Source organism: Camelina sativa, chromosome 5 (genome assembly GCF_000633955.1).
Source record: "Camelina sativa cultivar DH55 chromosome 5, Cs, whole genome shotgun sequence".
Taxonomy (NCBI): Eukaryota; Viridiplantae; Streptophyta; class Magnoliopsida; order Brassicales; family Brassicaceae; genus Camelina; species Camelina sativa.
Window position 1 is genome coordinate 8,704,920 of NC_025689.1, and position 12,749 is coordinate 8,717,668.

At 30.3% G+C, this 12,749-nt stretch overlaps 1 protein-coding gene and 1 long non-coding RNA gene across 2 annotated transcripts in view; one reads left to right on the forward strand and one right to left on the reverse strand.

The window, feature by feature from the left end:
* On the forward strand, positions 11,019-11,836 carry LOC104789026. Its single transcript, XM_019245240.1, has 2 exons — positions 11,019-11,210; positions 11,307-11,836. Exons 1-2 carry the CDS (start codon positions 11,019-11,021, stop codon positions 11,712-11,714), a joined length of 600 nt encoding a protein of 199 aa, XP_019100785.1. The 3' UTR covers positions 11,715-11,836.
* The window catches only part of LOC104786223, a 1,859-nt gene continuing 1,084 nt past the window's right edge, over positions 11,975-12,749 (reverse strand). The window contains exon 2 of the long non-coding RNA XR_767461.2: positions 11,975-12,343. This is a non-coding gene — a long non-coding RNA (uncharacterized LOC104786223). The remainder of the gene's footprint in view (positions 12,344-12,749) is intronic.

Below are 12,749 nucleotides of genomic sequence, written 5' to 3' on the forward strand. Positions count from 1 at the left end.
TTATATTTTGATTTCAAATGGGCGCCATCAATAGAAATAACTTTTCTCATCAACTTAAAGCCTCTAATTGATGCACCAAAAGCCAGAAAACCATATCTAAACTTATTATCAGAATCAGCTTTGATGTAAGTGATAGTACCTGGATTCTTCTTTTCTATCATGTGAAACCAACTCGGTAAAACCTCATAACTATCAGCAGGTATACCCCTAGCAAGTTCTGATGCATGTTCTTGAGCTCTCCATGCTTTTGAGTACGAGACACCAACTCCATGGTCATTCCTAAAAATTTCCATGAGCTGTTTGGGTCTGAGAGGAAGCTTTCCTCCTGCAAAATGGTTACTAACCAAACCAGCCAAAGTCCTTGCAGTTGCTTGGCGATGATTAACATTCCTTAAAGCAGAGTCACAGCTGTGCTGACTACTATACTTTCGAACAACAAAGCTATCTGATGCTTAAGCCTTAGTTGCAAGTAGCCTCCAACTATATTTTTCATCAATACATTTAAGAACATACCTCTTGTTGTCTGACTTAAAAGTATGAAACTCAAAACTGTGCTTGACTGCATACATCCGCATCTGACTTCTCATTTCTGTTTTGTCTTTGAATAACTTTCCACAAAACAGTGAATCAACATCGATTAGACCAGTTGAGTGTGAAGAACAAGATGGATACCCAACAGAGGTTGTCATGTTACGAGGAACACCCTCGACATATGAATTTGGTATTGGTTGATCCTGAAAGTACAAATAAATGGTTTTTTAAAAGGTTTTACAAGTTATTTAAAAGGATTTACAAGTTATTTATAAGGTTTTACAAGTTATTTCAAAGGATTTAATAAGGTTTACAACCGTTTTCAAAAGGTTTTTTAAAGTGTTTAAATGTAAGTTACCTTAGTATGAGTAGAAGTAAAATCATCAGAATTGCCAGTATATTGACTTGAAGAAGCAACAGGAGAACAATAAAAACGAGGAACACCCTCGACATATGGATTTGGTATTGGTTGACCCTGAAAGTACAAATCAATGGTTATTTAAAAGGTTTTACAAGTTATTTAAAAGGTTTTACAAGTTATTTCAAAGGATTTAATAAGGTTTACAACCGTTTTCAAAAGGTTTTTTAAAGTGTTTAAATGTAAGTTACCTTAGTATGAGTAGAAGTAAAATCATCAGAATTGTCAGTATATTGACTTGAAGAAGCAATAGGAGAACAATAAAAACGAGGAACACCCTCGACATATGGATTTGGTATTGGTTGACCCTGAAAGTACAAATCAATGGTTATTTAAAAGGTTTTACAAGTTATTTAAAAGGTTTTACAAGTTATTTCAAAGGATTTAATAAGGTTTACAACCGTTTTCAAAGGGGTTTTTAAAGTGTTTAAATGTAAGTTACCTTAGTATGAGTAGAAGCAAAATCATCAGAATTGCCAGTATATTGACTTGAAGAAGCAACAGGAGAACAATAAAAACGAGGAACACCCTCGACATATGGATTTGGTATTGGTTGACCCTGAAAGTACAAATCAATGGTTATTTAAAAGGTTTTACAAGTTATTTAAAAGGTTTTACAAGTTATTTCAAAGGATTTAATAAGGTTTACAACCGTTTTCAAAAGGGTTTTTAAAGTGTTTAAATGTAAGTTACCTGAGTATGAGTAGCAGTAAAATCATCAGAAGTGCCAGTATATTGACTTGAAGAAGCAGCAGGAGGATCACTCTCGACATATGGATTTGGTATTGGTTGACCCTGAAAGTACAAATCAATGGTTTTTAAAAAGATTTTACAAGTGATTTCAGAGGATTTAATAAGGTTTACAGTTTTTAATAAGGTTTACAACTGTTTTCAAAGGTTTTTAAAACGGGTTGAAAAGACAATAAAAACATTTATACCATTGTAAATTACCTGAGTATGAGTATAAACATCAATAACATTCCCAACTAACAGATTTGAGCTTGTTTGATCCTGAAAGGATTTGTAAAGTATTTAAAACGTTTTACAAGTGTTTTCAAAGAATTTTATAAGGTTTTGTAAGCAATAAATAATTTAAAATTCTAAAGTAGAAAGTTACCTGAGTAACAGCAGTAACACTCTCAATAAAAGGAGTAGAGCTAGGTTGACCCTGATAAAGAAACATTCCTCAAATCAGTTACTTTTCTAAAACAATATTAGAAAGAACAAGAGAATGAGTTTACTAAAAATACCTGCTCTACAATCTCACAAAAATCCTCAACAGTAACACATAGATGAAGAACTCCTCCACTTTGTGCATATTTGAGTTTAAAAGCTTCAAGCTGCCTATCATTTCTAATAAAGATAGGAATACTACCTATAGTAGAAGACTTAGCAGGCAATGAATAACTAAGCTTTAAACATTGTGCCTGAATATCAATGTCAAAATCTTCTAATAGAATTTTTACCAACTCACTAAATCTAGTATTCTCATCAATGTTAATCAAAGAAGCTCCCCTTTCATTATCAATCTCAAATTCCCAATGAATGTTGTTGTTCAACTTCCACAAACCACATACTGAATACAATTCAATCATTTGTACACCCAAACAAAACCTGAGAAAACAAACCAATAAAACTACATTAAAAGAAGAGAGATCCGAACAACTATATCAAAGAATAACAGTAGATGTCCAAAGATCTAATAAAGGACATTATTATCACGAACAGATCTAAAAGAGCAAGTGTTAAGACCTAAAAAAATTCTGACATCAAATTTGAAATCGAAACAACAATCTAATAGCTAACACAAAATTGAAATTGAAATCAAAACAAAAATACAGAAACAAGCTTACACGATGGGAGAAAAAGACCTAAAAAATTTCAATTTATAACGGCGGAGGAGAGATTTGCTTTATAAGACCTAAAAATTCAATTGCTCAATACGATGGGAGAAGAAGAGACGAAGACGAAGACGATGGGAGAAACAATGATAACGGCGGAGGAGAGATCCGACCGGAGAAGGAGAGATGTCTCCGGAGAAGAAGAGAGGAAGACGAAGACGAAGACGAAGAAGGTCGACGGCGAAGGAAGGTATAATTATAAAACAAGGGCAAAAATGTCTTTAAAAAATAATGGAAGGGTATAATTAAAAATGATCATCAAAGGGGTATTATTAAAAAGGGGTATCAAAGAAAGGGCATTAGTAACAAATTCTCAACAAAATTTATAAAATGACACATTGTTAAACAGAGGAAGTATTAATTAACTATCTCTATTATTTTTTTCCCAGATTATTATGGAAAAATATATAGTTTACAAGAATATGAGACTCTTCAATCTGTTATGGATCATAGTATCCGCAAATATTCTTCGTGGTGCTCAATTTTTTTCAGTTTTATTTCTTTTTGTTATATCAAAACTCATTATATTACTATTTATTATATTCTCCTTTTTATTTAATATTACTATTTTATCCAAATTCTTTACAAAAATATAAAGTTTACCATAATCAACCGTATTATAGCAAAATAAAAATGTAACATATTCTAACTTGTTATGAGTCTTATATATCCATAAATATTCTTCCGCGCTGTAGCGCGGATCCGATCTTACTTTAGTTTATTTAAAGATTCAGAACTGGAATAAAACTCAATAATGACAAGGGTAAAATATATATTCCCTTCTTCAGCCTAAACACGCAAGTATGGACAAAAGTATCCTACTATATTAATTGAGAAGTACAAAAAAGAAACTAACCTTAAAAAGTGTTAAAATTTACAAACTAGGTTTTCACCCACGGTACATCGCATGAATAAATTATAAATTAATATATTTTAAATTATAATTTTTAATTTATTTAGTTTTCAAATTTCCAATTAATTAAATTTTATCTAATTCATTTATAATTTTGTCTAGAATGTTTTTTCTTCTTCTTACGATTTTTACAGTTTATAACCAAATTACATTAAATTTGTTATAAGATAGAATATAAAAATTTAAAACACTTAGTTTTGTTTTCTATAACTAAACAGAGGTATATGCCTATATGGTATGTTAGTTATATTTTTATGTCTATACAATTTTTTTTTTGGAATATTAAGAATGTGTTGTAGTATGTGTAATATTTTGTAGTTCATATACTAAATAATATATAACTTAATTTTCCAAACTATGACTACAAATCTATAGTATATGAAATAAACTAATAGTTTTAGTCCAAACCCGCCATGCTAGGCGGATCACGCAACATGTTCAAAGATTTTTAATCCGTAAAATCTCATCATACGAAACCCGTGAAAGTAAAATATAGTATGTGAGATTAAAAGTCACTTTTTATCAAATCAGTTTTTCAAATTTTTAAAAAACAATACTTCTTCACTCACTTCCTTATAAAATAAAGAAATAAAATCTGTATACATTTACAATTATGTTTGTTACCTTTTAAAACACTTAGTTTCTATAAAAAAAATCAAATATAAGTAGAACTAATTTATTTATTAAATTAATTATTTAATACTAATGGCATGCCTGTAAATAAGTGCCACCTTCAAGATTTATTTTATAAATGTCTCCAAAATATATATATATATATATAATATTATATAATAAAAAATAAGTGATTATAAATTTACATATATAAAAAATTATGCCCGCGGTTTACCGCAGGTTAGTACCTAGTTCTGTTTTAAAAATTCAGTCCACAAAATGTCTAATTCTATAAATATCCATTAAACATATGCCCACAAGTTTTTTTATCCAAAAAGAAAAAACCCAATAAATGGGCCATACCATTTTTCTTAAAGAAAACACTGATTATCAATAAATGGTCTTCTTCGCTCTGCGAACACTGATTATCAATAAATGGTCTTTTTTTTTTTTTGTCAAACTAACTCGAGTTGTACTTTACAAGAGAAGAAGAGAGAAATTGTGATAAAACCCAAGCTAATCATTCATTTTGTTCTCTTCTTTTGCGTCCTCTGTTGATTAAAAATCTTAAGTCAAACCAGCTCAAAACGAGTGTAATTTTTTTAATACAGCAAATTAATTTGCATACTTGCATACCCTTTTACATTGTCACTGTATTAGAGTATCTCCATTCCTTATCTTTAGAGTATGATGTCTCCAAATTAAAATAAAAAAATAAAATAAGAGATGATGTCTTAAATTTCAAGACACCAAACTCATTTAAATAATATTTTTTTTTTTCATTTATAACTTTTTTAATTTAAAGACATTTTTTCTCAAAGATGAGGGATGTAGATGTCTTAGTATTCACTTTTGTCATAAAGAAAATATCTATAATTATCTTTATTTTAAGTTTAAGTTTATGTTGTAGATCAAATGTTAGTATTTAGTTAAGTGAACATGATTAATTACAACGTGGACCAAATTTAGATTAAGAATTGCAAAAAAAAAAAAAAATCTTTAGTTTATCTCTTACGTGGATCAAATGTAGTTTGTGATTTTATGTTGCGGAAGATAACAATAATATTTCTGAAAAAATAAATGAAAATATTTGCAAAATAAAAAAGTAACATTATTGCAGATCATGAAGCTAGACATCAAGCAATACAAATAGATCGGTATAAAATCTGCCCTTTATACTCTCAATATTAAATAGACTTCTCCAACCTAGTCACCTATACATTATTGGATTTTGAAAATACATTATATATATACATCATTGGATTTTGATGGGTAGCTAGATCCGTAAGGTGATGTATATTAGTAAATACTACACTTAATTAAGAGGTACATACATATAAGTATGTATCATTCTTAACAATGTAATATTTGTAAAATTGAGGATCCTAAGATATTAATGTATTTTGGTGGCTAATTAAGTACAAATTTTCTACTGTGTCCCATATAACTAAAAGCTCTTTAGTCCATAGTCCCCATTTAAATGGCCAAAAATCAGTGAATAGAGAGAGAGACGCGTTTCTTTCTATTTTCGAATATGCCAAGACTTTCAGTTTGTCGTATTTCGTAGAATTATGATATGAATGTCACGATATTCAAAAACCATTCTTTATTTTGTCCATAATGTGATCCCACACTGTTTCAGGTCTTCTTCGCATGGATTTCTTGTTTCGGCAACTGAGGAAAAAAAAAACTCAATGACAGGGAATTATAACTACACAACCAAGAAATGATTTGTTGATTTTCAAGTAGATCTGTAGATGATTTGTTACTTTCGTTTATTTTGTAAATAGACGTTACATAGGCCTTGAATGGCACCTGATTTTGCAGCGGTTTTTGGCTTTAGATTCTACAAAATCCACTTTTGAAGCCATTCACGATTATGAAAAAATAGATTTCCTAAAATTTAAGAAAACCAGTTTTTGGAGGATTTTTGAATTTCCTTCATAAAATCTAAAAACCACATTTTGTGGGTTTCCACATTTATAATCTTTATTTTACTATTTTTAAAATAATTATTATACATAAAAATCAAAAACTAATTAAGTTACCATTCAAGATTTTGCAAAACTAAAATCTACGGCAAAAATCAAAAACTTAAAAAATCAAAATCCAAAATCCAAAATCCAAAATCCAAAATCTAAAAACCAATAAAAAACCAGCAGCCATTCATGGCCATAGTTTTCCTCAGAACGAAAAAATATTTAAAATTATCTCTACTTGAACCTATACATACATGTCTATCTTTTTGCCCTAAACGGTGTAGTCTTTTTTTGCTTAAACTAGGGAATCTCGCGCCCTAAAATGGAAAAAGAGAGAGAGAAGAGAGATAAGAACGGAACACTCTTCTTCTTTTTTTTTTTTTTTGTTATACGGTAAACAGAAGGAGGTGGATCGGACACTCGATCTTCTTCCTCAAAAAAAAAGTAATCTTTAATCATTCGACTAGAGTCTAGAGAGATCTGAATCAACTTGTTCTGTGGTTTTTTCTGCAAATATGGTTTATGTAGTCACTAAATTTCTCATCTTTTCGGCTTCTGATTCGATTCGTTCGTATCAAAAAGCTAACTTTTTTTGTTTTCTCTGTTCACCCGTCTCGTGAAGCAAATGTAAGTTTCGTACCACATTATTATTGTCTTTTTTTTTGGCTGCTAAAGGATCTTTTCTTCCTCAAAATCTCTTAATTCTCGATCGTAATCTTCTTCTTCCTCTCTTTCAGATCAGAATCCAAAGAATGAAGGGAGGCGACATTGCGTGGATGATTCTTAGAATCATCCTTCTGAAGCTCATCATCTACACGCAGACGCAGGTAAAAGCTCATAACAATCCTTTCAAATTTAAAGATCAAAGCGCAAACAGAAAATTTAGGGTTCTTTTTTAGGGTTGCTCTCAGACCACGTATCTAGAGATCTTAGGTGTATATCCTGTATTAATATTTTATTAATTAGGTATAAGTACTAGAGAGTGAGAGTCAGTCTAAGCTACGTACATACATGCCCAGTAATATTTTTTTTCTTTTTGTCGGCTAAATATTTTCTAAAGCCCAAATGGGAAGGCCCACTAATTGCAAACATTTCAATTCAACAGGCCCAGTAATATTCAATATGAAAACTAACATTAGGGCTGGGCAAAATATCCGAATCCGAAAATTTAACCCGAACCCGAATAAAAATACCTGATCCGAATCCAAACTTTAAAAATATTCAATTGGATGCTTTTTATAAATGAAATGAGTATCCAAACCCGATTGGGTATATCTGAACACCCGAACAAATACCCGAAACTATCCAAAGTTATATATATTTAACAATAGGTTGAGTTAATTTTTAAGTTTTGCAAATAATTTTATAATCACTATTACAACTTACTAGATAAATTAGTTTTCATTTTTAATTATGTCAATTTTCATATGTTAATTTAGATAGATTATATAGTTTTAACTTTGAATTTGATGTTTTAAGAAGTCAAAAATTATTGGCTTGTGAATTTGATATTTTGTTATTTAGAATTGTCCTTTTCTTTTAATGAATTCAATTTGGTTTGATAACTTTGATTTTTTATTTATTTATGATTATAATCATTTTTAATGAATTTGGATTGATTTAGGGATCTTTTACTTTAGTTTGGATTAAAAAATTACAAATCCGATCCGAACCCGAAATATAATTTGAGACTTTGGATGAAACCCGAAAATACTTAAACCCGATGGGTGTATCCGAACCCGACCCGAAATCTAAAAATATCCGAATGGGTCTTATATTTCTAAACCCGAAAACCCGAAAACCCAAAATACCCGACCCGAAACCCGAAAGGGTACCCGAATGATGATATGGAGAATATCGTAATATCAATATATTCTTAGACATTCCATCGTTGTTGCATTAATCTGAAGAAGAAAAAAGCGAAATAAAATAGTTACGTGAAACATTTCTTTTACTAGTTTTTATTTCACACGAAAATTGATATATCATACCTGATAATAGTTGTATATATCTTCTTCTTTTGCTGATTTTTTTTTGTGATAAAAATATACTAATATGTTATATATTTTTGAAATTTAATTTTGACAGGCTTCAGATGAGGTCTATTATTGCATCGGCATACATGACCAACCAGCTTTTTCCCTTCCTCTTCTAATAAATCACACATTACAGGTTTAGTTTATTACGTTTTTAGAAATTTTATTTTATTTGTTGTAGTATGTGTTGATTATCATTTATAATTTAATTTCGTGTTACTAAATTTTTTTAATTTTTTTTTGTTACAGAAGTCGCTGTCAGAGATTCCTAGAGCGATTGGAACTGGAACAAAAACTGAATGGACAACATATGAGGCACACATCAGCAAAGTGAAGTGCCCCGTAGGTACTATACCAATGCAAAACGAAACCGCTTTGGATCATCGGGCAAAACCTGAAATGGGCACGGTTAACCGTAGTCCCCCTGAACACCAGGTAAATAAAACGGTTAATCCTATTATATATTTTACTGTACTAGTTACACGTTTTAAAACTGTGTCAATTCAAAAAAAATTAATATACGTTTTAGTCCATACTTTTTTCTTTTATAGTTTATTATGGTCAAACGAAACTATTACAAAATGATTCTGTTTCTGGCCTTAAGGTCTTTCGATATATTTAACTGGGCCGGGTCTGAATTTTTTTTCTTATTGAATTTTGGAATTAAGATCAATGTTTGTTTTGTTTCTTTTGTCAAACATCATGATTAGAAGTTTATTTAGTTTACAAATATTATAAAACAATAGTAATAGTAAATGTTTTAGAAATTAGTAATTTATAACTTTATATTAACTGTGGTATTTTTTGTTTTAAATAAATACTCCCTCTATATCAGAATAGATGATGTTGTAGGATTTTATTTTGTATCAGAATAGATGATTTTCTATATACTTTTATCAATTAATGCTAAGAAATTGCAAAGTTTAAGAATCATTAAATGAAAATTTAAGAGTTTGATGAAATATTATTGGTTAATAATTATAAAAATATATTATTAGAAATAAATAATACACTTATTGTTAAATAATAAATGTTTTTCTTGATTCATGTAAAAATCTTAAAACATCATCTATTATGATACATAGAGAGTAGTATGGAGAGGTGTCTACGGATGACCAACAGAGACTGTATGGGACCATAGCTACAATCAACGTGTGGGAACCTGCTGTTGAAAAGCGTACCGAGTTTAGTCTTTCCCAAGTTTGGATAAGTTCGGGAAGCTACGAGACAGAAGATCTCAACACTATTGAATTCGGCTGGCAGGTGTGAAATACTATGCTTTTTGTTTGAAATTTGTTATTCCTTTCCTAATCCGTCAATTTAATTATATAAATTTGACTAATACAATAAATAATTTTTATTTTTTAATTATTTAGGTGTGCGAAGATTTATACAACGACAACAAGCCAAGATTGTTCATCTATTGGACGGTACGTGTGCTTTTCTTTGTACCTAATTTAATTCACATTTTCAAACATAAATCACCTTATTTTATTATTACTACAATCTATTAATTAGTATTAAGTTAAATTTTCAAACTTATTCATAATAGTGCTATAAACAATATAAGTCAATGGAGCACTGCAAGAAAACAAGATGATTAACAATATATAGATTTTTAAATCGCCTGGATTTACTATAGAATCAACTACGGTATCTCCTTTATAATAAAACGGAAGTACACAACATTATTTTGGTAGACTTTATAATTTTAATAAATGATTACAAATAGGTTATACATATATTATAAATTAATCCATATATTAATTGTAACAAATAAAACCTTAATTGTAACAGAAAATCTTAAACGGGTTATTCTAAATTGATAGTTCATGGATATTCCAAATTTTATTTCGGAAGATCACGTATATGGTTCCAAATATCTAGAATCACAATATTACCAATTTATTTTCCACAGATTTTATTGATAAACCACATCAATAAAAAAAGTTATTAAAGAGATAAAAATATACTCTCAATCATAAAAAGTAATCAAATCTCGCTAATTTAACAAGATTAATCGTGATCTTGGGGATCGTATTCAGAAATTAAAAATTAAACCTTAATGCTAGATTAGGACCGTGCTAGAGCACGGGTTGAAATTCCTTTTATTTATATTATAATTTTAGAATAAAATATTATTTATATGATTGATTTTAAAAGTTTCTAAGGTCCTAATCTAGCATTAATCATGATCTTCAGAATCGTATTTTATTATAAAATTATAATATAAATAAAAGGAATTTCAACCCGTGCTCTAGTACGGGTCCTAATCTAGTACAGTTATTATAACTCATCTTGTTTTTTCTTAATAACACAGATTTTAGTTTGCAAAGACCTTTCATTCAATATATATATATATATATTTATAATAAGTATTCAGTTTATTTTCCAACTATGTTAGAAATAGATAAATAAGATTCAAAATCAATCCATACTTGTATTTGATTTTTTTTTTGTCTCTTAATTAAAATCCAAAATATAATATAAGTTTACTCAGTATTTAAAGTAAAAACGACATAATAAAATCTTATTGGTTGGTTTATAAGGTTTTTGTTTCTCTGAAGACACATGCATCTTTTGGTAGATAATATAATATATGTACACATAAGTTTTCTTATAAGCAAAATGCATATACCTTTGCATTCTAACATAAATATTGACATTTCACAGAGTGACGCATACATTACAACCGGAGGGTACAACCTTCGTAAACCTGGCTTTATTCAAACCAGCAGCGAGATTGTCCTAGGAGGTGCTATTTCTCCAGTATCTAGCATCGGTGGTCGCCAGTTTGAGATAACTATTCTGGTTTGGAAGGTTGTTTTTTCTTTATTTTTTATGTATTTTATAAATTAAAGTTCTATTATTATATTATCACCTTTTTTTAATAATAGAAAATATAAACATTTCCAGGATCCCCGAAGTGGAAACTGGTGGCTGCGGATAGGCACCGACTTGGTAGGATACTGGCCTAGGGAACTTTTCACCACTTTAGGCGATCATGCAGGGAAAATCGATTGGGGTGGAGAAATCATTGACTCAGAGAGCTTCGGACGACACACGAAGACGCAGATGGGCTCAGGGCGTTTCCCCCAAGAAGGGTTTGGAAACGCGAGCTATTTCAGGAACATACAAGTGGTTGATCACACTTGCAGTTTCCAGCCGACCCCTGAGTTGTTTACACAGGCAGATACTCCTTATTACGACGTCAAGAACTTGCCTAGAGATGAGTTGGGAACTCATTTCTTTTATGGCGGACCAGGATTTGGCCATACGCATTCAGGGGTCGTATCTCTTAGTTTGAGTCAGTTTTTTCTTTAGTTATGTTTTAGTTTTTTCATTATCATTTAGTTTCTTTTCTTATTTATGTTTGTTCGGTTAAGGCTTTTGTGTGAAAACACTGTTTAATATGAACATATTGTAATAAAATATCTTATATAACATTTCTGATCTAGTTAGATGAATGGTAGCACAGGTTTATTTGTGATTGATCACCCCAAAGAACACTGATTCGATGATGATGATGATGATGATGATGATGATGATGATGGGCGAAGATTGTGATGATCGATAGAGAGAAATAGAGTAAAGAAGATGAATATGGTTTTTGATTCCTTGTATTACAAAAAGTGTGAGCGTACGTGTTTTGCAAGGACGATATAGTTAGTCCACATTCAAGACTATCAGTGTCTGTTTTCCACACAACCATGGGATTGCTTCAAGCACACTACCACAAACTGAGGGTCCTCATGTGTCTGACGAAAACTAGTAGACATCGTGATGATGTAATCACCATCTTGATATCACAAACTAGATCATTACACAACAAGATCACCTTCTGGTGCCTCTTAAACCATTTCAAGTCTTATGCTTTTCCTCGTCTCTTTGATCAAAGTGACATGTTAAAATGTGTTGATGCTCTCTTCATGATGAGCAAAAACAAAACAGCACTGCCAAAAATCAGAGTGTAAATCAACGATCAACAGCAATGTAACATGGCACGCAACTTTGACAAATTTTCGGAGATAAAGCCTTAAAAGTCAAAAACTGATAAATAAATTAAAAAAAAAAGTTCATCTAAACGAGAGAACCTTAAACTGTGGCCAAATTCTACAACATAGCTCTCTATAAACACACAAAAGGATCTTTTGAGACAAGAGAGTTTATGAGCACAACAGACATTGCTTTTAAAAGCCAAATTCTACATATTTGCATCCAAAGCCAAACATCTTTTAAACCCAACTGAAGTTCTCGAAACCAGATCAAATAAATCCCCCAAAATGAAAGCAGCAGCAACAGAGGATAAATTAGAGAAAATAACTGCACAGATCACAAAATACCCAAAATTAAATTTCA

Coding starts and splice junctions, on each gene's coding strand:
- LOC104789026 (XM_019245240.1), top strand. CDS start 11,019: ATGCATATACCTTTGCATTCTAACATAAATATTGACATTTCACAGAGT. Junction 11,211..11,306: donor TAACTATTCTGGTTTGGAAG/GTTGTTTTTTCT, acceptor AAACATTTCCAG/GATCCCCGAAGTGGAAACTG.